This window comes from Bufo gargarizans, chromosome 6 (assembly GCF_014858855.1).
Source record: "Bufo gargarizans isolate SCDJY-AF-19 chromosome 6, ASM1485885v1, whole genome shotgun sequence".
Classification (NCBI taxonomy): Eukaryota; Metazoa; Chordata; class Amphibia; order Anura; family Bufonidae; genus Bufo; species Bufo gargarizans.
Genome location: NC_058085.1, coordinates 137,827,972 through 137,854,563, shown reverse-complemented (window position 1 = coordinate 137,854,563; position 26,592 = coordinate 137,827,972). Strand labels below are relative to the sequence as shown.

Below are 26,592 nucleotides of genomic sequence, written 5' to 3'. Positions count from 1 at the left end.
GCAACCCCATTCTCTTCTTTCATGTTGGGAACCCCCTTGTTGAGTCCCAAGTTGCAGTGTTGCCCCAGCCTAAGAGCCTTTAAAGGGGTTGTCTTACCTCAGGCATTGATGGAATATTACTAGAATAATGTTAGATAGGTTCGGGTCTCACCTCCGAGACTTGTTCCTATTTCCAGAACGGCTTTCCCGAACTGAATAGAGCAGAGCCACGCATGCACAGCCGCCCCCCATTCATTTCCAAAGGACTTCTGAGAATAACTGAGCTCGCTCACCTATTTTCGGAACTCCCATAGAAGTGAATGAGGAGCATGCTATGCATGCGTCGTGCACTCTCATTCACTTTCGGAGCCCCAGTCTAGAGACAAGTACTGCTCCCAGAGGTTGATCCCACACACTTCTGACATTGGTGGCTTATCCTAGCAGTAGTCCATCAACGTCTGAGGTAAGAGAACCCAATGCAAGCATTTTCCAAAGAGTTTCAGCTATTGGTTAAATACGGTGTTAATTACCTTAATTAAATGTACTGGTCCCTTGCTGGGGATCAAAGGGAATAAAACTTAACGTTTAATGATATTAAAATTAAAATAAATGGAACAAAAAAAGGATACAAAGAATAGACAAGCCCGGATGGGCCAAAGACAATTGCACGAATATGCACCAGTGAAAGTATGGAAAGTTCTCACCCGGATGGTTTGATGGACGGACAGGTCTGTGTGGATGGAACCTGGTCGGTGATGCCACAGGAGAGAAGTCCAGTTCTTGGAGGGTGCTGGTCACTGGAGCACGTGCATTAAGGATGGTACCAAGATATGCTGGACGGTAGGTAAGGTCGGGAGTGTTAGTCCCTAGTGTATCCCTGGTGAGGGGGAAGGGGGCTAGTAGACCCTGCCTACCTATACGGAGTGCTTGCTCCGCAAGGAGCGACCCCGTCCGGATACCTAACCCTGGTACGGGCCGGTGTCCCTATTAAGCCCTAGAGATGTCCCGACGTGTCACGTTTCCGTTTAGAAAAAACTCATCAGGGGACGTAAAAAGTACAGGGTAGCAGGCAAAATAGTGCCTGAAAAAAAGAGCAATATTGGCAGCTAGACCAACTAAGGGAGCTAGCTACAGGTGTGGGAGCTGAGTCGGTGAGCCAGGGTGATGGCTAGTGGATGCTATAGAATGGTCCAGGGGGGCCTATTCGAGCTCCAGGTATGGTGGCCAGGCCAGTGGGACCGGACAACAGAAAATCCTATCAACAGGACTGTGGGTGCTAGCTAGCCAGTGGGCTGTCAAAGCACATAGACAAAAAGCGCTAATGAAGCGCGTGATGCGGTCACTGTGGGGCCCAAATCAGAGGGTGTAAAGTCGGGGGCTGTCCGGGCTTGTCTATTCTTTGTATCCTTTTTTTGTGCCATTTATTTTAATTTTAATATCATTAAACGTTAAGTTTTATTCCCTTTGATCCCCAGCAAGGGACCAGTACATTTAATTCATATAATTTGGAAATATTTGGTCAAGGCTCTAAGCTAGACCTGTGCACTTCTTTGTTAATTACCTTAGACAGCTTCTAGGACAATTGGAAAAGCTGCAATGCGCTGATCAATCGTAGTTGATCATTTCAATATCCTGCTATAACGTATATTTAATACTTGTGTGCCACTTCAAAGGGCCATCCGGATAAACTGTAAGAAAGCTGGGATCTGTATCTCATTATTAAGTCTGAATGCAGAAACCAAGACGGGTCAGTCAGAGGCCCAGGCATTCTGAATCACTTACTCATAAGAAGCATATCCTGCTGTGCTCGCTGACTAATCTCCAAACCGCTGAGCCTAGCAATAAGAAGTGGAGGAGGGTCCTGGATACTGTTACATGAGTATACATACAGGGAAAACTAAACGAGAACTTGTGGAAAGTGTAAAAAGATGCATTAATACCATAAGTTCCCCAAAAACATGTGTTCCATAATGCAAAGCAACAAAGGGCGGCATAGAGATAGCTGTTGCATGCTTGTTACAGTGCCCTCCTGGTCCACCTAATGTGTCCAGTGCTGGTGAGAAGAAGCTGCTTCTGATGCATTGATTCTTAGTGGCTGTTCTGCACAATCACTCTGCTGCCTGTGTACAAGGAGATACAAGGGCTCGGACTGAGCTACTGAGCATGTGTGACCATTGCACCTGGACACATTAGGTGGAGAGCCTGAGTGACAATAAAAAGATATGTAAGATAGAAGGACTTCACTACTACTGCACAAAATCCTCATGCCACTACTCCATGTGCCGGACGGACAAGGGCTGTATATCGGTACATGGTGGTGCGATTACGGACAGTAGATCATCAACAATATAAAACAGCAAAGAAGAAGCAGTGGCACTCACAATCCGAGAATAAAGAGAACAGCATGGGGCGGCATAATAAGTATGTAACTGTAATATCTAGACACAGGAGCACAAATGTAAATGATTTCAATTGAAATAATTACATTTTACATGATGTAACAGAGAAATATAACTAATTTGTGAGACAATCCCTTTAACCCACATCTTGATTTAAAGAGGACCTATCACCACAAGAAGCAGTGAAATCTGCAGGCAGTATGTTATCAAATAAAGGTTACCGCAGCACTCAATGTGCAGATTTATTCACCAGGAAATTTAAGCTGCATGTTGAATGGAAGACACTGAGTGCTGCGGTAACCTTTATTTTATACTATCTACTAGGGATCTAAAAGCTAGAACCTAACCCACCTAATGGACTGTACAATGCTTTACATACAACTGTAAGTGCTGCTCCACCTTTTTCATTTTTTGCAGGCAATATGTTATAGAGCAGGAGGAGTTGAGCAGATTAATATATAGAAAGGAAGATAGTCAGTAAAAAACTTGTAATTTATACATTTATATCTCAGCTTTTTCTGACTTCAGTTGTACACGGAGGGAGTTATCAGTGATTGATAGCATTGACTGTGTAAGTGTGTATACAGAGATTGCTGTCAGTCACTGATAGCTGTGCAGAGGGGCCGTCTTATCATTGATTGATAGCATTCCCTGTGTAAGCATGTATACAGAGACTGCTGTCAGTTACTGATAGCTGTACACAGGGGCGGTCTTAAATGCAGAGATATAAATGTATACATTACAAGTTTTACTTAATAATTTCCCACAAAACTATATATCAATCTGCTCAGCTCCTCCTGCTCTATAACATGCTGCCTGCAGATTGCACTGCATTTTGTGGAGACAGGTCCTCTTTTAGATGGTTAACTTGTTGTACACCCCCACTTTCCTCCCTCAGAGGTCAGCTGATTGGAGAAGTAAGGCTGCTGGGGAAGCTGACAGTGCCTGTACCATTTATTTAATGGTTCCCATTTTATAGCATACCATAAGTGACTACATAATACTTGTTTGCACCAGGTCCACCACAGATGCACACAAGCTCTCTCTTAAGGCTGTATCATGTAATGACTTCTTAGAGTAACAAGCTATAGCAATCAGGTGATCATTCAACCCTTGTCCTTGTGCCCAGTGGTTGAATGATCACCTGATTGCTATAGCTTGTTACTCTAAGAAGTCATTACATGATAAAAAAATATAGCAGTTTCGTGAATGTGCCTTTTGGGGTGAGAATATCTGATTAAGGTAGTGTCACTGTACGTAGTGCTTCTCTGCCTTCAACTTCCTGTTTATTACATAGATACACTTTCCCGAATCACGAAAAAACATTTCTCAAGAACTGCAGATCTAGCCTAGAAGTCAAAGACAGAGGGGGAAGGAGAGAGGGCGGTATTACAAGGCGTTGTTTAAAGGGACACGCACTGTTAACTTTTTCATGTCACACTAGATGCAAAACTGAAGCTTTAGCTATCTATATCCATTACTACACATTTATTACCCTTCCTGATATGGGCCTCCTGAAGGTGAAACTTTACTTTCAGAAGCACTTAAAAAAATATGTTACACAAAAGCTGCAAAAACGTTATACCCTGTGGACGGAGGGTTCCCTTAAATATAAATATGGATGTGCCCTTCCTGGTGGGTGTCCTCAGTTGTAACCTATAGCATCCCCTAATCCCGCCGTGAACATATGAACAAACCATCCTTTACTGCCAAACCCATCCAACAGGCTGTGTAGATCCCCAACAGTGCTGCCAGCGAGAGACCGGTGCCGCAATGGCCTGCCTCCATGGATGGTAGGACACCAGTAATATTTCAGAATTGCACCTTCAGCCAAAGTAGCTCTTTAATGACTTTCTTAATTTCTACCTTATAAACCTGTCAGCAGAACACATGGAACTGGAGACACAGACTGTCCTAAAACAGCCAATAGCTGCTGTCATGTTTGTACGATAACAGGCAAAAATAAGGGCTAAAATGATACAAATTAATAACGATAGGCGAAAGCGGCAGAAACAATGCAGCTTAGGATAGAAGTGAACAGGATGAAGGGGCGTGGGCAAAACAAATAACAGAAATAAAAAGAATGGCAGCCAGGAGAGTAACAGGAAAAGAAGAGGGGAGCAGGAAAGTGGGGCTGGAGAGGAGGAGACAGGCGAGCAGGGAAGAGGGAGGCCCTGTTACTGGCAGGCTTCAGTGACCTTCTGACAGAAACTGAAAGTAGTCTATATACTTTCGAGCACATGGAGTAACCAGCCAGCTGCCTGAGTAAGTTTACATGTACTGTGAGCGGGTCTCCACTGAAAGCATGTCCGATTCAGAAAGTAATGTCATTTTAATGGTTTATACTGTAAAGTGACATTTTAGTCCCATAGTTGAGGGAACATATTTTAATGCAGTACCATCTTTATGGCACTGTTATGGGGCATCATGACTAAAACTCCTTGGAACACTATGGTTGGCACTCTTATGGGGTAAATGCGGATGACTGTATGCGGACACTTGGAGGGTATATTTTGGCACCAAGTCCTATGTATTGTATGCATTACCCTGTGACCATGTCTCCTGCACGTCACTATGCTGCTAGGGTTTAGGGTACTAAGGGCACTGCTGGGGTACTAATGGTTTAGGGTACTACACATGTCACGGTCCTTTTCTCCTTTATAGAAGGAGAAGTTTACTTACAGCACATGTAAATTGCTGGTGAAGAGTCCAGCAGTAGTGATGAGCGGCAGGCGCAAAATTCAAATTTGTGATATTTTCGCAAATATTTGGGTGAATATTCGCTATATATTCGCGGATTTGTTATCTTCAGTCATTATTTTCTTGATTGCAGAAATCGTCATTTGAAAAATTCACTATAGAAATTTGCATTATGAAAATTCGCACTACTCCTAAAGTCAAAGATATTGCAGCCTTCTCATTGGCTCACAAGCTAGAAGCAGGGAGGGATCATGTGTACTGATTAAAGGGAGTCTTTCACGCAGATTCGCCCTATTACCCGGCGCGTGCGCATTAAATGAGCACTGTCGGGCCGGGGCATCGCAGTTTAGCGTGCGCATGCGCGGGATTACGGACAGGAGGAGGGAGGTTAGAACAGAGACTAAGGGCGGGCAGACGCGGCGGAGGGGGAGTGCCTTCGTATGAAAATTCGCAATTCAAATATTTTGTGATCAACACTATCCAGCAGCATCCAGAGCTCTGCGAAATGCAGCTATGATCGTTCACCCCCGTACAGTTTGCATCTCGTCAGCAGCTTATCCCCGTTTACATGGGAAGATGTGCTGCCGTCATGTGCAAGATGTGAATGCAAATAAAAATGGGCAATTGCCTATTCATACAGGTGATCAGTGGACATACTTACAAGGGGCAATGATCTGAACATGAATTTGTAGGAACATTTGTAAAAAAGGGCCTAATGAATGACATTTCACATTGGTTGTCATTCACTTGGCTCCCTGATAGTTATCTTTGTGGGTGCATTTGCGGGTACACTGCTTTGTGCTAGCTTTGGCATGGATCATGTAGCGTGAATTCAATATCATTGGGGAATTGCTATTTAACCGTCATCACTCATGATAGATAAGATACCTGTGAGTCAGTAAAAATATAGTAATACAAGAGACGTAAACTGTTACTAATAAATCCATCTCTGTAGGAATAATAGGTAAATGAAATGGATTTGTGTTTCTTCACATGTAAAAAAATAATAATTAAATATCACATTGTACTAACCTTAGAAAAGCAGTATTTAGCGGCAAAATATAATCCAGCATTTCAGCCATTGCCTTCAAAGGAGTGTGCGCAGCATAACTGATGCACTGAAGTATATTATTTTTGCCATTAGCTTCCAATAAAATGTGTACGCACTGTTAAAGGGCATCTGTCAGCAAATTTGTATCTATGACACTGGCTGAACTGTTACATGTGCACTTGGCAGCTGAAGGCATCTGTGTTGGTCCCATGTTCATATGTGCCCGCATGGCTGAGAAAAATGAAGTTTTAATAAATGCAAATGAGCCTCTAGGCGCAATGTAGGCATGGCCATTACACCTAGAGCTCTCTTTGCACTTCATTGACAGGGCCTGGCAGTGTAAACGTGATCATGCTGTCAGATGTCCTTTAAGTTCATTCCATTCAGAATACTGATTTGACAATAGAATGAACAAGTCAAGCCAAAATTAGCAAATAATTGAATGGGTTCCTTTCAGGTCCACCTATTATAATATTGAACAGGAAGGCTTCGTCTTTTGTCCATCTCCTCTTCACGATGACTTGGTTTCTGGAGTGCAGATACCCATTAAAATAAGAGATGCTGTTTTGGCCCGATCTCCAGGGACCCTGTCATGCTCATGGTCAAAAGACAATATTATTTTTCGTATAAATTGATGCCATTTTGGAGCAGAAGGAGCATTCTTGGCTCTACAAACAAAACTGACCCTCATCCATGTCTTGTTGGGAATAACTGAAAGTGTCTAGAGTACCATATAAAGATTATACCAATAAAGCTTGGCCTAACACCGCAACAAAATCAATAATTATATTGCGTTTCGGCAAACCTCTGTCTGGGGGTTCGAAGGTTAGCCGAAACGCACATCAGGGTTGGTGCCATCTCGGAGGAGGCACAGCATGGGTAAAACATTCTGCCTTGATGATTGATTGTATTGATATAATTGCACTAGCACTTTATATTTTTTCTTACTACCATGTGGAGCAGTATGAATTGTTGCCAGTGTGTCCTCCTCTGGTGATGTTGCCTTGTCCCTGCACTTGTTTTACCATATAAAGATGTAGCCTTTAAATTAGCTTTATTTTCCACCCGGCACAAGAAATATCTGACTTTTCTCCAGATTGTACATGTTTGAGTATTTTAGGACTAAGACATATGTAAAGTACTGGAAAAATTACATGTTGAGTCCTCCTTGTGGAGAAGTGAATGCATTTCACTATATGCTCCTTAGCATGTTGTAGCAATGACATAAGGAACCAAAAATCTATGTTGTCAAAACCTGTCCACCCAGTGCGTAAATCAACAATATGTGCACTTGTCAATAGGAAATGAATTGAAAGGACCTGTTCTCAATAGGAATACAACATGTCTCACACTATCATTTGTCTTCAGGTTATAGAAAACAAACATGGCCATAGACTGCCATGACGGTCAAACGACAGTCCCCTCCAAGACCCCTGTGCACTCTCTCAAGCTCATTAAGCCTCTTGAGTCGGTAGATAAGACAGCAGTTGAAGCAGGAATACCCAAAGCTCTTCTCCAGAATAAGGATGGACACTGGGCCAAACTACTGCTGAAGGGAACAGCCACCGAGACTAAAGACAGCTCTGCCCTGGGAATCTCCATCATAGCACAACCTGAATGTAAGATCTTGTCATGTTATAATTAATTTCTTTGACCCAAATTTCCTTCCAGTTTTACATAACTTGTTACTTGTAATGTTTCAGCTTTACAGATCTAGCTGAGCTCAAATTGACTGTGATAACATGACACAGTGTTATCTCGGTTATCTTGTGACAAAAGCCATTGAAATCCATTGAAAAGTCAGTTAACATTTTCTTGCAATTTTTTACTGAACATGTTAACCATCAAGTTTTGCTCGGCTGCATTTGTATGTTTCAGCTACTAATACCATAACTGTTACTACTATACCTATTACTCTATAACCTCTCCCATATCATCTCTTATTACCCCCTGTAACCTCTCCCATATCTTCTCCTATTACTCCATATAACCTCTCCCTATATCGCCTCCTATTACTCCATATAACCTCTCTCTATATCTCCTCCTATTACTCCATATAACCTCTCCCTATATCCCCTCCTATTACTCCATATAACCTCTCCCTATATCTCTTCCTATTACACCATATAACCTCCCCTATATCTCCTCCTATTACTCCATATAACCTCTCCCTATATCTCCTTCTATTACTCCATATAACCTCTCCATATATCTCCTCCTATTACTCCATATAACCTCTCCCTATATCTCCTCCTATTACTCCATATAACCTCTCCCTATATCTCCTCCTATTACTCCATATAACCGCTCCCTATATCTCCTCCTATTACTCTATATAACCTCTCTCTATATCTCCTCCTATTACTCCATATAACCTCTCCCTATATATCCTCCTATTACTCCATATAACCTCTTCCTATATCTCCTCCTATTACTCTATATAACCTCCCCTTATAACTCCTCCTATTACTCCATATACCCTCTCTCTATATCCCCTCCTATTACTCCATGTAACTTCTCTATATATCTCCTCCTATTACTCCATATAACCTCCCTTAGATCTACATACAGCTTATAAAAACAAATATTTTGTATCATTTTTCAGGTGAGAATAATCAAGAAATTTGCCCAACTTCCCAGGAAGGTCCTCTGTACATCACAGACTCCAAGCAGTACAGGTAATTAAACACATCCACCCTACTAATAAAGACCTGGGGGCTATTATGGCATTTGCATTCAATTATGAATTCATCTCTTCACAGTTTAACCGAATGCAATGAGCATATTCCAAATAATGTGGTAAATGCAACAGAAGGCAAATTGGCACAGTCACCACGATTTCCAAAGAGCAAGAAAAAGAGGCGGAAAAGAAGTGTTAAGAATAATAATGCCACCACAGCTATAGGAAGCCAGACCACCCCAGAGCAAGAGACACGCACACCGATACCTGTACAGGTAATGTGAGCTATGGCAAAATACATCTGTTACTGGGGGCACCGGGGCTGATAGCTGTCTGCAATGTACTATGCATGACCACCTTGAGTTTTGAAACAGAGAATTTAGTCTGAAACCAGGGCACCATCACAAGGTGATTAGGTGTAGTTACCTATATTCTGCTTGGGCATACTATACGTTTTCTATGAACCCATCATATGCATCAATTGTGTCTCGAAACAATTGACCTTTACATCGAAAATTGAACATTTGGCAATTAATGTAAAAAGTGGATCAGATTTAGCGGCCATTATCTTGTGTGGAAAAGTTTTTCTACTTGACGTTATCATGGAAATTGTATGATGCTAGCACGGGTGCCTTCACACAAGGCAGATTTTGTTGCCGAAGTTTCTGTTCGGTTCCATTAATCTGAATGAGCCTTGCAGAAATCCATCTGCTTTCATGGATCATGGTCAACCTCTTTTAAATTGGCAGCCACCTTGGTTCACTGGGATTTCAGAAAACTTTTCATATGTCATAGAGGCATCTCAAAAGTTTGGATCGGTGAGGGTCTGAGTGCTGAGACCCCCACTGGTCACTAGAATATCACACTCTTTTTCCTAGCTGCAGGGGACGAAATCAAGATGGTCCCATAGACTTTCTTTTGAGGATATCTCTCTTCCTCTCCTACAGTGAGGAGAGACAGCACAATACGCGAGAGCTTCTCACTCCTTTTTATAACATTTAGTGGGGATCTCAGCTCTCAGAGCCCCACAGATCTAAAAGCTTGATATGTCTCTATAACATATCAAAAGTTTTATCAAAACAGTGGATTTTAAACATGGGACGTTTCCATCTAAAATGTAGTACTACATGTCCCCCATTAAATGAATGGCTCAAGCTACGGCAAGAACCCCTGTTTGTTAACAGTTCTGCCCTCTCTTTCATACCGGGGACTCCCCAAAAGGAGACTCCTCTCTGTGAAGTCCATATGCCCTAATAGTGTGTATGCAAAGGGTTGCCTTTTTGAGACAAATTTCCTGGACCACTACTCTGAGCCAAACTCACAGGATCTGTTACATTGGGCGTGTTTCCCAGACCAAACACATTTGTGTGAAATTAGTCCTATTTTCATTGATTTAAATAAAGCACTATTTCTACAGTTTGGTTAATAAGTCCAGCATCTCCTTGATTTGGCTAGCTATTTTGACCTCAGCCAGATGGGGATAGCAGTCGTCAATCAGAATGCAATTGTGATCACTATAGCGGCAGCAGTGCAAATAAAGCAATGTATGACTTAATCTCCTGATTGCTCTGCAAAGTCTTTCTTCCCAAGTGATGGTATGGACACTCATTGACTAGTAGAGTAGAGCAGACTTAATTAAATATCGTTTTTCTGGTTTTCTGTAGGATGAAGAATCTCAGTCAAAACAGTGGCATACAAGTGGCATCCAACCAACTAATGAAAACATTCAGTACCCGCCTCCAAACTCACAACCCTATGCTTATGACAACCTAAAAGTGCTCCACAAGCTTATCAGTCCATGTCAATGCATCTACCATGTGGGTGCTGGAAAGCTTCAGCCTCCATCAAATCTATTACTTGATCAATCATCTAAAATTATTACTGCTTTGGGGACTGATGATTATGAAAAATTTAACCTACAGAGGGGTTCCTTCAAGTTCTCCAACTCCTTTACAGACTCAAAAACCCAATCTGTGGAAGAGGGGGTATTGTTTGCTCTTAAGGATAGTGTAAGCTTTGGAGAACCCTACAACTTGTGCACATTAGCCAAATCCTGGAAGAATGATTATGATCGTGAACAGGAGGTCAACGAAGGGATCCTACTGGACAAGGTATAACAATATACCAAACTAATCAAGACATAATTTTGGACCTAGAGAACTGACTAAGCAACCCATTTAAAGGGCATCTGTCAGCAGATTTGTACGTAGGAAACTGGCTGACCTGTTGCATGTGCTCTTAGCACATGTGTCTAAATTGCTGAGAAAAATGAAGTTTTAATATATGCAAATGATTCTCTAGGAACACAGGAGCCTTACCATTACACCTAGAGGCTCAGTTCCCTCTGCACTTTGATTGACAGGGCCAGGCAGTGAAATTGTCTTCACACCTGGCCCTGACTTGTCCTAAAGTCAATCAAAGTGGAGAGAGCGAGGCAGTTGCAGAGAGAGCTGAGCCTCTAGGTGTAATGGCAATGTCCCTGTCGCTCCTACAAGCTGATTAGATTAAAGAATGTGTTTGTAGAGAGACTGTGGGAAAATGTATCATCATGGACCTACAAGTACTAAACCCAATAGCAGAGTCTTTACAGGAAACGTAGTTATTTTTAGGGATAAAAACAGCATCTGTATCAAGATACTACAGCTGATATGATTTTCCTTTTCTGACAGGACTTTATTAGATAAGACACATTTTCTCATTTTCTTTAGGGTCTCAGGACGCAAGATTATGAATACAAAACAAATATCCATTGGACAAAAAGTGAAGAGGTGCTGGGCAGTGGAGCATTTGGAGATGTGTTCTTAGGAAAAGACAAAGAAACTGGTTTTAAATTTGCAGCTAAAACAGTAAGTATAATTTCTTCATAAATGTCCATATAGGTTTTATTTAAAAGCATCAAGGACAAACAGGTTGTCCCAGCTGGACAACACCGGACCACATTTCCTATTGGCTATATGCGCTTTATAAAGGGGGCTCCTTTTTTTGTATGACCAGAGAAAATAGCCTCTGCAAAGGGTATTTCCCACTTTGGCAGACTTGGTGTAACCATGTATTACATGGTCGTCCATTGGATAAAATGATTTGCCAGCAAACCTGCTTGCCTCTTCAGCAGCAGGATGGGTAGCTAGCTCTAGGAAGATGGGTGGCTTACTCTAGCTCGAGTTAGACCTTACTTTAAAGTGGGTCCATCATGTACAGTATACACTCTGGAGATAGGCACTGTGGACAAGACTGAACCATCATTTACATCACCTAGGCACAATAAATTAAATTAATACGCAGTTTAGATTCAGCCAGAGCAATACGATCCGGGTCATCATATATCTGCCCCAGGGCTGCAAAAAATTAATCCACCGATAGGAGGGGCCGTGCCTCTAGCACATCTGCAATACCCAGTCCCCATAGCTCTGTGTGCTTTTATTGTGTAAAAAAACAGATTTGATACATATGCAAATTACCCTGAGATGAGTCAGAGCTTGAAAATATGACTCTTCTCTGGTCTCACAAAATTCATAATACTTATTGAATTTGTCTGCAAATGAAATTAAAAGTGTAATTTATATGTTTAGGGTAACACAATGAACATTTAGAAACGCTCAGTGAGGGTAGCATAGTAGAGGTGACAGGTTCCCTTTAAGGGCCGGCGCATTTCACTTCCTTGGCTTTATGGGTTAGGTCATGTGACCTCGCTGACCTATCCTAGCCCTCCTGCGCATATATAAGTGGCTCAGCCCCCTTCCCAGATGCCTCAGTGTCAAGGTCCTTGTGTCCTGCTAAGGTTCCTGGTTTCCGCTAGTGTTCCTGACTTATATCTGTATTCCTGGACTATGCTACCTGTTAAATCCCTGTCTGCTTGACTTGACTCTCCTGTTACCAAACTGGATTGCCTGACCTGTACCTGTGCCGCCTGCCCTGACCTTTTGCCTGACTGACTACTCCTCTGCCTCATCCTTCGGTCCTGCGCCTCTGGTACCTTTCTCAGGTGCCTCATGCGCCTATCCTCCTCAAGAGGTAGTGACCTGGTGTTCCCCTTGGGAAAGTCTATCCCCACCATCAGGGGTATTTTGAAGATCCAGGGGTTCACTTAGACAACACCCTTAGAGGAGGTAGGACACGTGGCACAGTGGGTTCACACCCACTGGTTCGTGACAGTACACTGAGGCCATGGACCTCGCTGGTCACCCCAAGCCTGTCGTTCAGGAATTGTTACATGAAGTGAGGCGACAGAGCGAACGTCAGGATATCATGATGCAGTTTATGCAAAAGGTTGCTTCTCGTATGAATGCCATTTCTTCTCCAGCTACTGCAGGAAGCCTCCACCTAAGCAGTGAGCCCATTGACGTCACGGCACTAATGGGCGGGCTTTAGTCCTGCTCTAGCCTGTAGAACGGGTAGGGCAACTCTAAAGCTCGCCCATCAGAGCTGGTGATGTCACCAGGAACACTGCTAGGTAGAAGCCTCAGCATAGCAATGTAATAATAATATAAACAAAAAAGCTATGAAATGCTCTGATGCTTATGTCAGGAGTAAAAATGGGGAACCCAGACAACCACTTTAGGCCTCCATAGATGTTTGCAGTTCAACATGTGTAGGTAGCTCATAAAGAGATGTTACATTTTTAAAGATGTTTCACATCGGAGGCATATGCATGTGGTGTAAACACAATGTAAAAGAGCAGGTTGAAGTTAATCCATTCACTTTCACTTCCTCCAGGTCTAATTTTATTTCCTCTCTTCCTCTTTTCAGATTAATGTTGACAGATTTCGATCTGAGGAGCTGACCTGCTGCCTAGCTGTCAATTCTGAAAAAATAATCCCAGTGTACGGGGCTGTCCGAGAAGGATCCTGGATCACTGTGTTTATAAAGCACATGGAGGGTAAGGTTCAGGACTCCTGACTTATTACAAATGACAAGTAATAAGAAATGGTTGTAAATCTAGCACTAACACCCAAAATCTCACCAGAGTGTGTGAAGTAAAATTAAAACTGCTTCTGCACACAAGATAACTGATGAAATGAGCTGCAGGGGTGGTGGGAAGGTTGGGAGTAGTTGTACCCAAAGTTCGGATGCTCCCTGGGCTGTGCAGCTATAGGGGCACACCCTGATGTTGGAGCTCCTGCCTGATGTTAGGAGGGGTGCCCTCAGTCCTGTTATGTTTTTAGGTGCAAGGCAGGGTTTCCTGAATTGCTGTGATAGCAATGAAGATGTTGGTGCACACAATGATGAGACCGGATTTTAGTGTATCAAGTCCACTGTACTTTACTGAGGCTATTTTGCAGATGATTTACACAAGCATGAAGTGCAGTTTTTACAGTTGGCATATGTAATTTCTAAGGCTGTGTATGGGAGGCTGGCCTCTCTCTATCAATCAGGCTATACAATCTCTCCTTTTCCAGCCTAAGGGGTGCACTTTCTCTGTCTTCAGATATATAGATATATCTCTAGTATCCTCAGTGGAACACAGCCTGTGAACCTGAAGCTCGCCCCTACCACATGCAGAGATGTCTGTAGCCTCAATGTAGGTGTGCTACCTTTCTCTAACAAATGGTTTGCACATCTCCTTTGTGGACATTCAACTTTCTGTAGAATCCAAAAGTTCTTTACCTCAAGGGATGACATAAATACTGTGACTTTTACTGCTTATAATCCAGATTAAGATGGTTTCCCTGTTAGCACTGCTCCTTAGCGGTGTACTCGTCTGCAACTCTTTTCCTCCTAGAAAAGAAATGGTGGAGCCAGCCCTTCCTAGCCACTAGGGAACCTCCCACTCCATACAGAGCCCATGGGACATATAATACATGAAATACAGCGACAGTAACACTTTAACCACCTGCAGTGGGGACAGTGCACTGACAACTATCCCCCCATACATCTGCATGACCGGCCAGCAGACGTTGTCTGTTGTAGGTGGGAGAGGGGAGAAAGTGGCTGCCAGACTCCTGATATCTGGAGTACACATGGGTTTGGTCAGTAGTCATCTGTATGGCTGATTTAAGTATTCTACTATTAGCTGTTACAGGTAGAGTTACATATCTTGTTTCTAACTGCTGAACTGCGATTCCCTTGCTCAAGGATAAGTAGTCTGATAAGTAGTTTGGTTTTGTATTTGTAAACCAGACATCCATAGATATTCAGAATAGGATTTATCAAGTTCTGCACTGCAGAAGTATGGCTTATTGGCGCAAAAAAAATAAATAAAAAAAAATAGATATTTTGTAGTTTTACACAACTTACTTCAGTTTGTGGGCATGGTTAGCCTGTTGAGCTTATTTAAAGGGTTTTCAGGGAGTACAGTATTGATGACCTATCCTCAGGATAGATCATCAATATGTGATGGGTGGCAGTTCAACTGCTGGCACCACCACCAGTCAAGTGTTTGATGAGGCCACAGCACTCAGGTGTGTGCTGCGGCCTCCTCCTAAGCTAGTGACGTCATATAGTCTATGGGCACCTCAGTCCCATTCAAGTGAATGGGCTTGGGCTGCAAAACCAAGCAAAACTACTATGCAGTGTAAATTGCTGTGGCTCTCTGCCTCTTCAAACAGATAATCGGCAAGGTTGCCAGGAGTCGGACGCCCACTTATCAGATATGGATGAGGATAGATCATCAATATTGTACTCCCAGAAAATCCCTTTAAGCCAAATTGATCAACTGCGATATTTGATAAATTTGATACAAATTACAGCAACACAGACTCCTAAAAACTCACTTTAAAGATTTGCCTCATGATACCTCTCCCCCTTAGTGTCTAGATCATTAGGCATTCTTTGCCAAACAGCACAATGACTCACTGGTAAAAACAGTGACTCAGATACCTGGATCGACTTTATCAAAGAGAAATCATCAGAAAGCGGCACACTGGCCCAGATTTACTCTTGCATTTTTTGTACTGTCTATGTTTAAAGGGCTTGTTCAACCCCAGGGTCCTTTTAGGCAGAATACTTACCTGCTCCCCACCACTAGGTTCCAGCTCCCCCCCTGCCGCCTCAACATCTGGTCTGACACAGGTCACGTGGCTGTTGCAGCCAATGACTAGCCACGAAGGTGACATGTCCCCATACGTCACATGACCCAGTGATATGGCGCATGAAGGGACACCATCACCACTATGGCTAGTCATTGGATGCAACAGCCACATGACCTGTGTCAAACCGGACATTGATGCTGGGAGACCAGTGAGGCGGTGGCAGGTGGTGAAGGAGCCAGAACCTAGTGGTGGGGAGTCTGTAAGTATGCTTTCATCTGCAGGTCTGGCCCCATTAGGGGGTCTGTCCGAAAGGTCTCCAGGATGAACAACCCCTTTAAGGCTATCTGGCTTATTAGTATATTAGTGCCAAATTCAGGATCCACTATCTAAGGGTTCGTCTACACAGGGATCTTGGTCCCGTGAAGATGGACGCGTCCAAGGATCTAGCAGTATTGGATTTTTTGCAATTCTGGGTTGTGCTGTATTTTTGGTTGACTTATTTTGTGCCTTGTATGACACTATGCACCATTGTGAATTTTGTGTATTTTTTTATATTTTGCACCATTTTGCAAAACTATATACCACTTTGCATCTTTTTGTTCTGTTTTACACTGTTTGTTTTCAACCTACATTGTTAATGGCAATGGGGTAACCCACAAAACCGCCCAATTATTTTTGCTGAATTTAAACATCTGTGTTAAAAGAATACTGTCGTGGCTTGCATGGCCATGCGGTTCTCACTCCACGGTGGCCACATCCAGGTGATGGTGCTTTTTAGAGATGATTTTCAGCCTTGGTAACATACTTGTCACATGTATTTTGATTCTTGTCATCATTCTCAATAGCGGGGAGAGAGGTAATGACATGGCCAGTGCATTGTACTGCCTGACCAAGATAAGCAGCTTTCTCTCTGATACCTTATACAGAGATACCTTACCAAGTACATTTTCAGTATGTTGTGGACTATAGTTCTTTTACATGGCAAGTTATAATTCACTAATGTGAACAATGAAGCTAATTGGTGTCTATGATATTTTTCAGGTGGATCTCTGGGCCAGCTAATCAAAAGAAGTGGCTTCTTAGCAGAGGACTGGGCTCTATATTACACAGGGCAAGTACTGCAAGGGCTAAAACACCTTCATGCTGCCAATATAGTGCATGGAGACATAAAAGGTCAGTACCACAAAATCTTTGTCCTGGTCCCTTAAAATTTTGATGTGCAAGCTCACCTATACCAGAGATGGGCAACCTGCAACACTCCAGCTGTGAAACTACAACTCCCAGCATGCATACTTGCTCTTCTCAGAACGCTCATAGAAATAAGTGGAGCATGCTGGGAATTATAGTTTCACAACAGCTGGGGTGCCGCAGGTTGCCCACCTTAAATCTATTATTATTGACAGCCTATGAGCTGGGCTCAGTTGGGAGCATTCTTCAAAGTGATGCTCCTTTTCAGCTTTTAGCTCGGAGATCTTGTGATCTCCTGCAACTCTACATTCAAATGAATAGAACTATAATGCACAATACACATTGTGCAGAAGGAGCTGAGCTAATTGAAATATAGTTTTGTAGGAAAGATTGAATAATTTCGTAATTTATAGTTATAAATCTCTGCTCTTTCTGAGCTCAAGACAATGCATTTGGCTATTATCAATGACTGATAGTATTCCCTAAATAAAGGTCCCCATATAATTAGTGCATTGTCGTCCAAACCCTCCAAGAACCCCAACACCCCCCACCCCCAGCGATCATCTGTTCCCTGCAGCCTCCAGTGCCAAAAAAGCTCTTAATTGGCGCAGGAAGAGTAGTTGCCGTGCTGGGTTACTGCAGTTCACCCACTGATATGGATGGAAGATTAGCCGCAGTAACCCATTATGGCCACTACACTTTGAACGGAGCTGTACTTCCTGTCCATTCAGTGATAGAGGCTGCAGAAAGCAGCTGCTTGGCTGGGGAGTGGTGTGTTGGACCCCCACTGATTAGATATTGATGATCTATCCTGAGGATAGGGTATCAGTATCAGGAGCCTGGAACCCTCTTTAAAGAGGACCTTTCACCGATTATTACACTGTACTAAGTATACAGACATGGAGAGCGGCGCCACTCCGTTCTCCTGCTATGCCCTACGGTATCTCCGGTCACTAAGTTATGGTAGGCGGAGTCTGCCCTTGTTCTTCTGTAGCGCTGGCCAATCGCATCGCAGAGCTCACAGCCTGGGAGAAAATTACCTCCCAGGCTGTGAGCTCTGCGATTGGCCAGCGCTAGAGCAGAACAAGGGCAGACTCCGCCTACCATATCTTAGTAATTGAAATCTCCGCCTACTATAACTTAGTGGCCGGAGATACCAGAGGGCATAGCAGGAGAACGGAGCGGCACCCAGGGATAATAGTAAGTGCAGTGAGATCCCCGGGCGCCGCTCTACATGTCTGAATACTTAGTTCACAGTGTCAGGATCGGTGAAAGGTCCTCTTTAAAGTGAACTTGCTCTTTAAGCTACATTAAACTAAGGTATTTGTGTCTTCCTGTTATTCTTGGGTTTTGTATTCTCATGTTCCTGTATAATGTCTTCAATCTAAGCTTTTTTCCTTTTTTTTTTTCAGCTGACAATGTACTTCTGTCAGATCATGGCAAAACTGCATACTTGTGTGATTTCGGGCATGCAGCACATCTCCCTCCTGGTGGTTGTAAAATACGGCTACTGACAGGTAGGTGACAGTGTTAGATAATGAAAAGTTCCCAAGTACAGACACATGAACGGAAAATAGCCTAGAACAACTTTGTCCTTGAGGGTACAGTACTAGTTTGAGCTAAGACCCCCATAAAATGCACGCTCAGTGTGTACATTTATATCAATTGGGAAAGAGACAAGCCGCTGCCAGATACTTTTGATAACAACTCATCCAACATGTCTGATCTTCATTTCCTTTGCCTGTTGCCCTCAAAAACTGTACTGCTCAGCATGCACCCTGTGCCTTCCCACTCCCATTGTCACACTGGGTGGGGGATTTCAATAGGAGGGACACCTTAAGATTGTGTATTTTTACAGATTAAAGATTATAAAAGCATACTCTTTACCTCCACAGACGAGCAGGAAGTTTTTGGGAAGGAACAGTTCCTTCCCAAAAACATCCTGCTCATCAGTGGAGGTAAAGAGGTACGTTTACATGCAGCAATCACACCACTGTATGGGGACGAGCGTTTACACCGCATGATCTGCTGCCCACATACGATAATTTAGGTGTCTGCATCAACAATGGTTTCCCCCGATAAACAGGTGTTTTGCTTGGTTATCAGTTGATCTGCGGCACCTTTATATGGGCTGATTATTGGGAATGAGTGTTCATACTAATGCTCGTTCCTGATAATCGGCCGAAATTTGAACCATGTAAATCTGGGTTAACAGTATATGGTTGGCTAAAATAGTGACTGGTAAAAGTGAAAAATATTTTACAGCTTCTATTACTGTAGTAATTGTACTTATTGTCTCCTATAGGTGACTATGTCCCAGGTACTGAAACACACATGGCCCCTGAAATCGTGCGTGGGGAGCCTTGTGACACTAAATTAGATGTGTGGAGTGCATGTTGCATGCTTCTTCACATGCTAAATGGCTGGCATCCGTGGAGCCGCACACACAAAGCACCCTTATGTCTGAAAGTAAGTATATTAATATTGTCAAATTAAATAAAAGAAGTCAAAACTATAAAGAGTACTTCCACCCTTTGTATGTACACATTAAAAAGCAGCATTTGGCCTCATGCACACGACCGTGCAATTTACGGAACGGGTAGCCCAATGTAGACATGCCTATTCTTGTCCGCAAAATGGACAAGAATAGGACATGCTATATATTTTTTGTGTGGCCTCGGAACGGAGCAACGGATGCGGACAGAACACGGAGTGCTGTCCGCATCTTTTGCGGCCCCACTGAAGTGAATGGGTCCGCATCCGAGCTGCAAAAACTGTGGCTCGGATGCGGACCATACCTACGGTCGTGTGCATGAGGCCTTAGAATGATGGACATTTTAAGCCAATTAGTCCACAAACAAGATTTATATTTTTGTGCAAAATATTCTATTCCTCTTCTATCCTTAGATTGCAACAGAACCACCACCTTTGCAAGAAATCCCCCCAAACTGTCAACATCTAACCCAAAATCTTATAGTGGATGGACTACGGAAGGATCCTAGTAACAGAGCAGATGCATTGGATCTCATTTACAAAGTAGACATTGCACTTCAAAAAAGTAAGCTCAGTATTACCACCCAGTACCTTCTGATATTAAAACTGGAAAACTATATTACAGACAGTACATGCTGAGAATAAGCCTATCCTACTCCGTTTAAAGAGTAGGACCTGCATGCCAAGAAACTAGCATATAAACCAGTATGAAGATGTAATAATTACACGTCTTTCTTTCTTTCTTCTAGTTGGAGGTCTGAAATCACCATATAATTCAGAATACAGAGAACCTCGAATATTCCCCAGTATATACACAGATGTCCCAGTTGTCCCAGGTTCTCAGCTAAAGGCTTATCATGAAGAAGCCGTGGCTGTACAGAGCCGTGGTATGCAGCAGATAACAGAAGATGCTTCCTTGACGAGTCAGAAAAGCGTTGAACAAGCGAGGAGATCATGTGAAGTGGAGATTGAACGTCTAGAACGAGGTAGTGTGTGCCGATATGGTCTTATAGGAAATCCTAAAGGGGTTATCCAGTTCTTTAAACATGAAGGCCAATCCTTGGTATACACTTATCAATACTAGATTGGTGTGGGGTCGTGGTGCTCTACCAAATGTGATATCCCCTCCATGGTTTACCGGGCGCATCTACACTAAATAGTACCTGCGCCTGGAATTGCTGGTCAGTCTCATTCACCTCAATGGGATGAAACTGTAGCAAATTGCTTTACCCAACAATGTAATATTGATGGCCTATCCTAAGGAAAGATCATCAGTACTAAATATCCAAATAACCTCTTTAAGATTGTATATAAGACGCATGTTGCATAAAGTTGTTGAATATACCCTTATAACCAGCAAAATTGCTTTGATGCCTAACACTTGACTGCTCTGTCTATAGATCTTTACATGGACAACCTATCTCAACCCTACTTTCTTGAGGAACATGAACAAATGTTTCTGAGTGAGCAAAGTTTGGAGCCTCTGCACAGCCGCAAGGTACTGGTATAGTAAGACTGATTAAACATAATTTCAATCTGTTGTTTTTTATCTATTTTTCTTAGGACATACAGGATATACCTGGTGTATAGGCGCTAGATGGCTACGTAGGGCTGCTCATTCAGTCATAGAATGGAATTCTTAGCTTCCCACGCAAAGCGATAACTAACCACTGCCAGATGTTATACTATAAGGATACCTAACTCTTTGTTAATACACATGGCACAATACTATTGGTTAAATTATATAACCATAGAGTGTAAGGAGTAACTACCAGGGATTTTATTATAAAAAGACAATTCTGGCATTGGCTAGAAGAAAACTAAATACCACCAAGAGTTATATCTTCTCTTTTAAGGAACATTCCCTTACCCTGGCTTTGGTCCCGTGTTCAGGGATCACAACAACATTCTACCATTCTGCTACACCCTAAATACAGTATTATAGCAGTTATTGTTCTTTCATCGCTTGCCACTAGCTTGAGATACATTCACAAACCATCATTATATGACAATCTCCCTTGTTTTCTATACAGGATTCCATGACAACTTTGGACACTAAAAGTTCTGGGATTCATTCCTGGGACAGCCAAATGGAGCCCTGGAGCTTACAAAGTGATTCATTCTTTAGTGGAGGAAACACGGCTACACCCAGTTGGTTCAATGGTAAGTTGAGATATTTCTTTTCTTTGAGAGAATGATGACACAAGGAATTCTATGAAACACCAAAGAGGGAATCCATGGGCCATGTACTGTCTCCTCAAGCTCAACTGTTGTGCTTGTCATCAATTAGGGCATAACGACTGTTAAGGGGCACTAACAGGACATTCCACAGTAAAGTGATACTAAGGGGGCATAACTATTGTGTGGGGGAAAAATGGGGGCATATATGCTGTGTGGGGGCAAAAGGGGCATAACTGCTGTGAAGGAGCCATTAAGGAGCATTCTATTGTGGAGGGGCACTAAGGGGGAATAACTACTGCGTGGGGCACAAAGGGGGCATACAGTGTCCAAGTGACATACTGTAAAACTCTTGACACCTCTGGGCAGTCTTGGCTAGAGTAAAAGTTGTGGGGAAGTCTCCAGGGGGTGGGCTGTTCAAAAGATTGCCATGGGGCCCAGCCTTTTCTAGTTAAGCCAATGACTCTGATAATTGGGTGATGAAATAAATGGTACATTAGGAATAAAACAATGTTGTACACTTATAGTTTTTTGGTAGAGCCAAACAGCCTCATTTCATGTGTTTCAGGGGTAAAAGTTCATCTTCAATCCTTCAGTGGAGAGATCCTGTATATCTGGGAGTCTGGCAGGACTAAACTAGGAGACCTGGCGGTTGGAATAAGCAGTCAGGTAAGAAACTTGATCAAACCAGAACTGTGATATAAGGCAGCTTATACACTCACCTAAAGAATTATTAGGAACACCTGTTCTATTTCTCATTAATGCGATTATCTAGTCAACCAATCACATGGCAGTTGCTTCAATGCATGTAGGGTTGTGGTCCTGGTCAAGACAATCTCCTGAACTCCAAACTGAATGTCAAAATGGGAAAGAAAGGTGGGCTACAACAGCAGAAGACCCCACTGGGTACCACTCATCTCCACTACAAAAAGGAAAAAGAGGCTACAATTTGCACGAGCTGACCAAAATTGGACTGTTGAAGACTGAAAAAATGTTGCCTGGTCTGATGAGTCTCAATTTCTGTTGAGACATTCAAATGGTAGAGTCCGAATTTGGCATAAACAGAATGAGAACATGTATCCATCATGCTTTGTTACCACTGTGCAGGCTGGTGGTGGTGGTGTAATGGTGTGGGGGATGTTTTCTGGGCACACTTTAGGCCCCTTAGTGCCAATTGACCATCGTTTAAATGCCATGGTCTACCTGAGCATTGTTTCTGACCATGTCCATCCCTTCATGACCACCATGTACCCATCCTCTGATGGCTACTTCCAGCAGGATAATACACCATGTCACAAAGCTCGAATCATTTCAAATTGGTTTCTTGAACATGACAATGAGTTCACTGTACTAAAATGGCCCCCACAGTCACCAGATCTCAACCCAGTTGATAGGATAGCAACTGCAAGATGCTATCCTATCAATATGGGCCAACATTTCAAAAAAATGCTATCAGCACCTTGTTGAATCAATGCCACGTAGAATTAAGGCAGTTCTGAAGGCAAGTATGGTGTTCCTAATAATTCTTTAGGTGAGTGTATATTGCATCTTATGTGTCAAAACCTTTTAAGAGGGGGGAGACTTTCTCAGCCTTGAAAACAGATAAAATTTTAGCTCTTTTCCTGTAAACGGCACAAAAAAACTTAAAAGTAAACTATTATTGGCTGCCTCTTCAAAACCAAATACCGCATGCATTACAATATACTGCCCCAGCGGAACCAGACACCACAATGCTGCATATTATACTGCCTCTGCAAAACCAAATACCACAGTGCAGCACAAAATATGCTGGGACAAGTTATAGTTTTTAATGGCGCTATTTTGGGGTACACATAACTTTCTGATTAACTTTTATTAACTCTTTCTAGGAGGATAGGAAAAACAGCAATACTGCCACTGCGTTTTTACATTATAAATTTTATGGCGTTTTTTTGGTATAAATAACACAATATCTTCATTCTCTGGGTCACTACCATTACAGTAATACCAAATACATATAGTTTTGTTTTCTGTTTTACTACATTTTTTTCAAATAAAACCCCCTTTTTTTTTTTTTAAAGAAATAAATGTTTTTGCATTGCCGCTTTCCAAGACCAGTAACTTTTTTTTATATTTTTCTTTCTATGGAGTTATGTGAGGGCTTGATTTTTGCGGGACGACTTGTATTTTTCATTGGTATCATTTTGCAGTAAATGGCGCTTTTTGATCCCTTGTTATTACATTATTTCGGTGGCAACTAAAAATAAATTAGCAATTCTGTATTTTTAATTTATTTTTATTTTTTACCGTAGGGGATAATTTATGTGATACTTATGTAGTCCAGGTAATTTTGTTTATGGGATTTTCTTTTATTGAATAAGTGTTTTCTTTAATTTTTTTTAACCACTTAATAGTGCCACAAGGGAACTATAACAGACAACATTCTGATTAATTTTAAAATGCAATGCATTATCCCTATAGTGTTTGCATTTTAATATCAGAGAGGAGCAGCCTGCTGGAAATTACTCAAGGCTGGTCTGGGACCTACACAAGACCCCAGCCAGCCTTCACACACATTGGCACCCCGCGATCGCATTTGCAGGGTGCCGATGGGAGACAGAGGGAGTCTGCGCCCTCTGTCAGCACTTTACATGTGGCGGTAGCCATTGCCTGCGGCATGTAAAGTGTTAAACAGCACGATCGGCACTCCTGCCGGTCTGGGCTGTTAGAGCAGTGCCGCGACTCTCATTTGAGAGCTGGGCCCTCGCTCCCTGCTACACTGGGGATCCGTGCAGCACTTTAGACTGGGCCGCCGTAAAAAAGCGGCGGCCCAGCCTAAGGCCGCTTAGTGACCGCTGTAAAAAGGCATATTGGTGGTCACTAAGGAGTTAAGTGCCTGGCTGGCAGCCAAGAGGAAGGCTTGGATGGCCCTCCGGACATCAGCGCACCAGGAAATCTCCAAAAATTGCATTTTGCTTGTACATGCAGTAATCCACTATATAGAAATACTGAAATTCTTCTGAAGGAAATATATTACTTTAGACGAATAGAAATTAAATTAATTAAGTATGCTACTTCTGCCTTAATTCCTTCTACTAACATGTCTATATATTTGTATCTACAGATTCCTATAGAATCCTTCACCATAGTGAACTCAAAAGGAACCCCCATCCCTCATAACACAGACATCTCAGACTGTGGAACTGAGCTACAGGTCTCCCTAGCCCTTGATCGTGAAAGGTGGCTCTGGAGAGTGAAAAAAGGGAAAATAGAAGAAGGGAAAACGGGGGAGGTATACACAGGTGGAGGGACAGATGCCCCAACTTTTGTGGACCCCAGAGTGCTCTCTTTGACTTAGAGGTTTCTAAACGCCTACAAATGTGCCTTATTGATTGTCAAGTCTGGAGTTCTATCTGATCTCATAAGAAGGACACAAAAGGGATCATGTTCTAGTAATAATATTTTCAAGAAGAAAATATATTTTTTCACAATTATAATTGTGTGTGAAATTGTCAGAAAATTATATAGGTTTCATTATAGCCTTAACCTATTTTTTGGCTTCCAAAAGGCTATTCAACCAACCAGTCAACCAATAAACCAAACAATCAATAGACTAACCACAATTGTCCAGATAATACAGTGGTTTGAGAAACAGTGTTGATTTGGTTCTTCATGATGGTAAAATATTAGGTTTTCATGTGGTAGGCAGCCGATGGATAGCATTTTTGTGGGGCTTATGCAAGCATTAAAAGCACAACCCAATCAGCCAGTGCATTAATGCAAATTTCAGATGGATGTTCCTCAGATGTGATAACTTTTCCTGCACAAGACACTTTTTCTATATGTTAAAGAGGTTATGTTCCAGAGTTTTTCAGGAACTTGGAGGGGGGTCTTGACAGGTGAAGAAAGGGATAATATGTACTGTAGCCTTAGACCACCAGACCCCTTAATGCTACATACACACAAATTACTTGTGTGTTAAAAGATGTTGGTCATTTTCTTCATTGTGCTTGTGCACAGACACTGTAGTGATGTACATAGAAGAAAAGGGGCTATAGCGAAGATAAAAATGGGTTTTCAATTATGGTGTGCCAAGATTACCATCCAAGACAGTAGGGCTCCTTCCCCTTGGGGAAAATTCCCCACCCAACAATGCAGTTCTTCTGGAGAGACTTGTCCTGCACAGCTTCTCTCCACTCATTACTAAAGAGAATGGAACCACCCAAGAGCCCCAAAGAAGCTGCATGGTCTGCTTCTATGGATGGTATGTACCCGCTTGGCTGCAACAAACATTATTCACCTCATTTGCTTATACTAACAGTACAGGTTAGAAAAAGTTCTGCACATTAATAAATATGCATACAAACCAACCAACAGTGGATTCACCAAATCATTGAAACAGACCAGATACCCACACAATGGGAGGGGGTTTGTAAGATCAATAAATAGTAATAATACTCAGTAAGGAAGAGAGAAATCTCTACCTACAACATGGCTGCCTTTGATATGTGCAAGTAAAAAGTTCCCTACGAGGGCCACAACCTGTTAGGCCCCTTTCACACGGGCGAGAATTCTGTGCGGGTGCAATGCATTAAGTGAACGCACTGCACCCGCACTGAATCCGGACCTATTCACTTCAATGGGGCTGTTCAGATGAGCGGTGATTTTCACGCATCACTTGTGCGTTGCGTGAAAATCGTAGCATGTTCTATATTCACGCAACGCAGGCCTCATAGAAATGAATAGGGCTGCATGAAAATGGCAAGCATCCGCAAGCAAGTGCGGATGCGGTGTGATTTTCGCGCATGATTGCTAGGAGATGATGGGGATGAAAGCAACTCCAGACCCCATTAAAGTGTATTCACTGTATTATTTTCCCTTATACCATGGTTATAAGGGAAAATAATAACATTCTTAATACAGGATGCGTACTAAAATGTGGGTTGAGGGGTTAAAAAAAAGGAAAAAAAAGAACTC

At 42.5% G+C, this 26,592-nt stretch overlaps 1 protein-coding gene across 1 annotated transcript in view; it reads left to right on the top strand.

Annotated features, from left to right (window-relative positions):
• MAP3K14 (mitogen-activated protein kinase kinase kinase 14) overlaps positions 1 to 26,280 on the top strand; it is a 38,158-nt gene extending 11,878 nt beyond the window's left edge. The window contains exons 2-16 of the mRNA XM_044296972.1: positions 7,498 to 7,748; positions 8,735 to 8,807; positions 8,892 to 9,084; positions 10,474 to 10,920; positions 11,518 to 11,655; positions 13,556 to 13,685; positions 16,819 to 16,950; positions 18,378 to 18,482; positions 19,271 to 19,434; positions 19,873 to 20,023; positions 20,208 to 20,444; positions 20,859 to 20,956; positions 21,492 to 21,621; positions 22,205 to 22,305; positions 24,740 to 26,280. Coding sequence (XP_044152907.1) covers positions 7,514 to 7,748; positions 8,735 to 8,807; positions 8,892 to 9,084; positions 10,474 to 10,920; positions 11,518 to 11,655; positions 13,556 to 13,685; positions 16,819 to 16,950; positions 18,378 to 18,482; positions 19,271 to 19,434; positions 19,873 to 20,023; positions 20,208 to 20,444; positions 20,859 to 20,956; positions 21,492 to 21,621; positions 22,205 to 22,305; positions 24,740 to 24,973 — 2,568 coding nt within the window. The 5' untranslated portion in view covers positions 7,498 to 7,513 and the 3' untranslated portion in view covers positions 24,974 to 26,280. The remainder of the gene's footprint in view (positions 1 to 7,497; positions 7,749 to 8,734; positions 8,808 to 8,891; positions 9,085 to 10,473; positions 10,921 to 11,517; positions 11,656 to 13,555; positions 13,686 to 16,818; positions 16,951 to 18,377; positions 18,483 to 19,270; positions 19,435 to 19,872; positions 20,024 to 20,207; positions 20,445 to 20,858; positions 20,957 to 21,491; positions 21,622 to 22,204; positions 22,306 to 24,739) is intronic.
• The last annotated feature ends 312 nt before the right edge of the window (positions 26,281 to 26,592 follow it).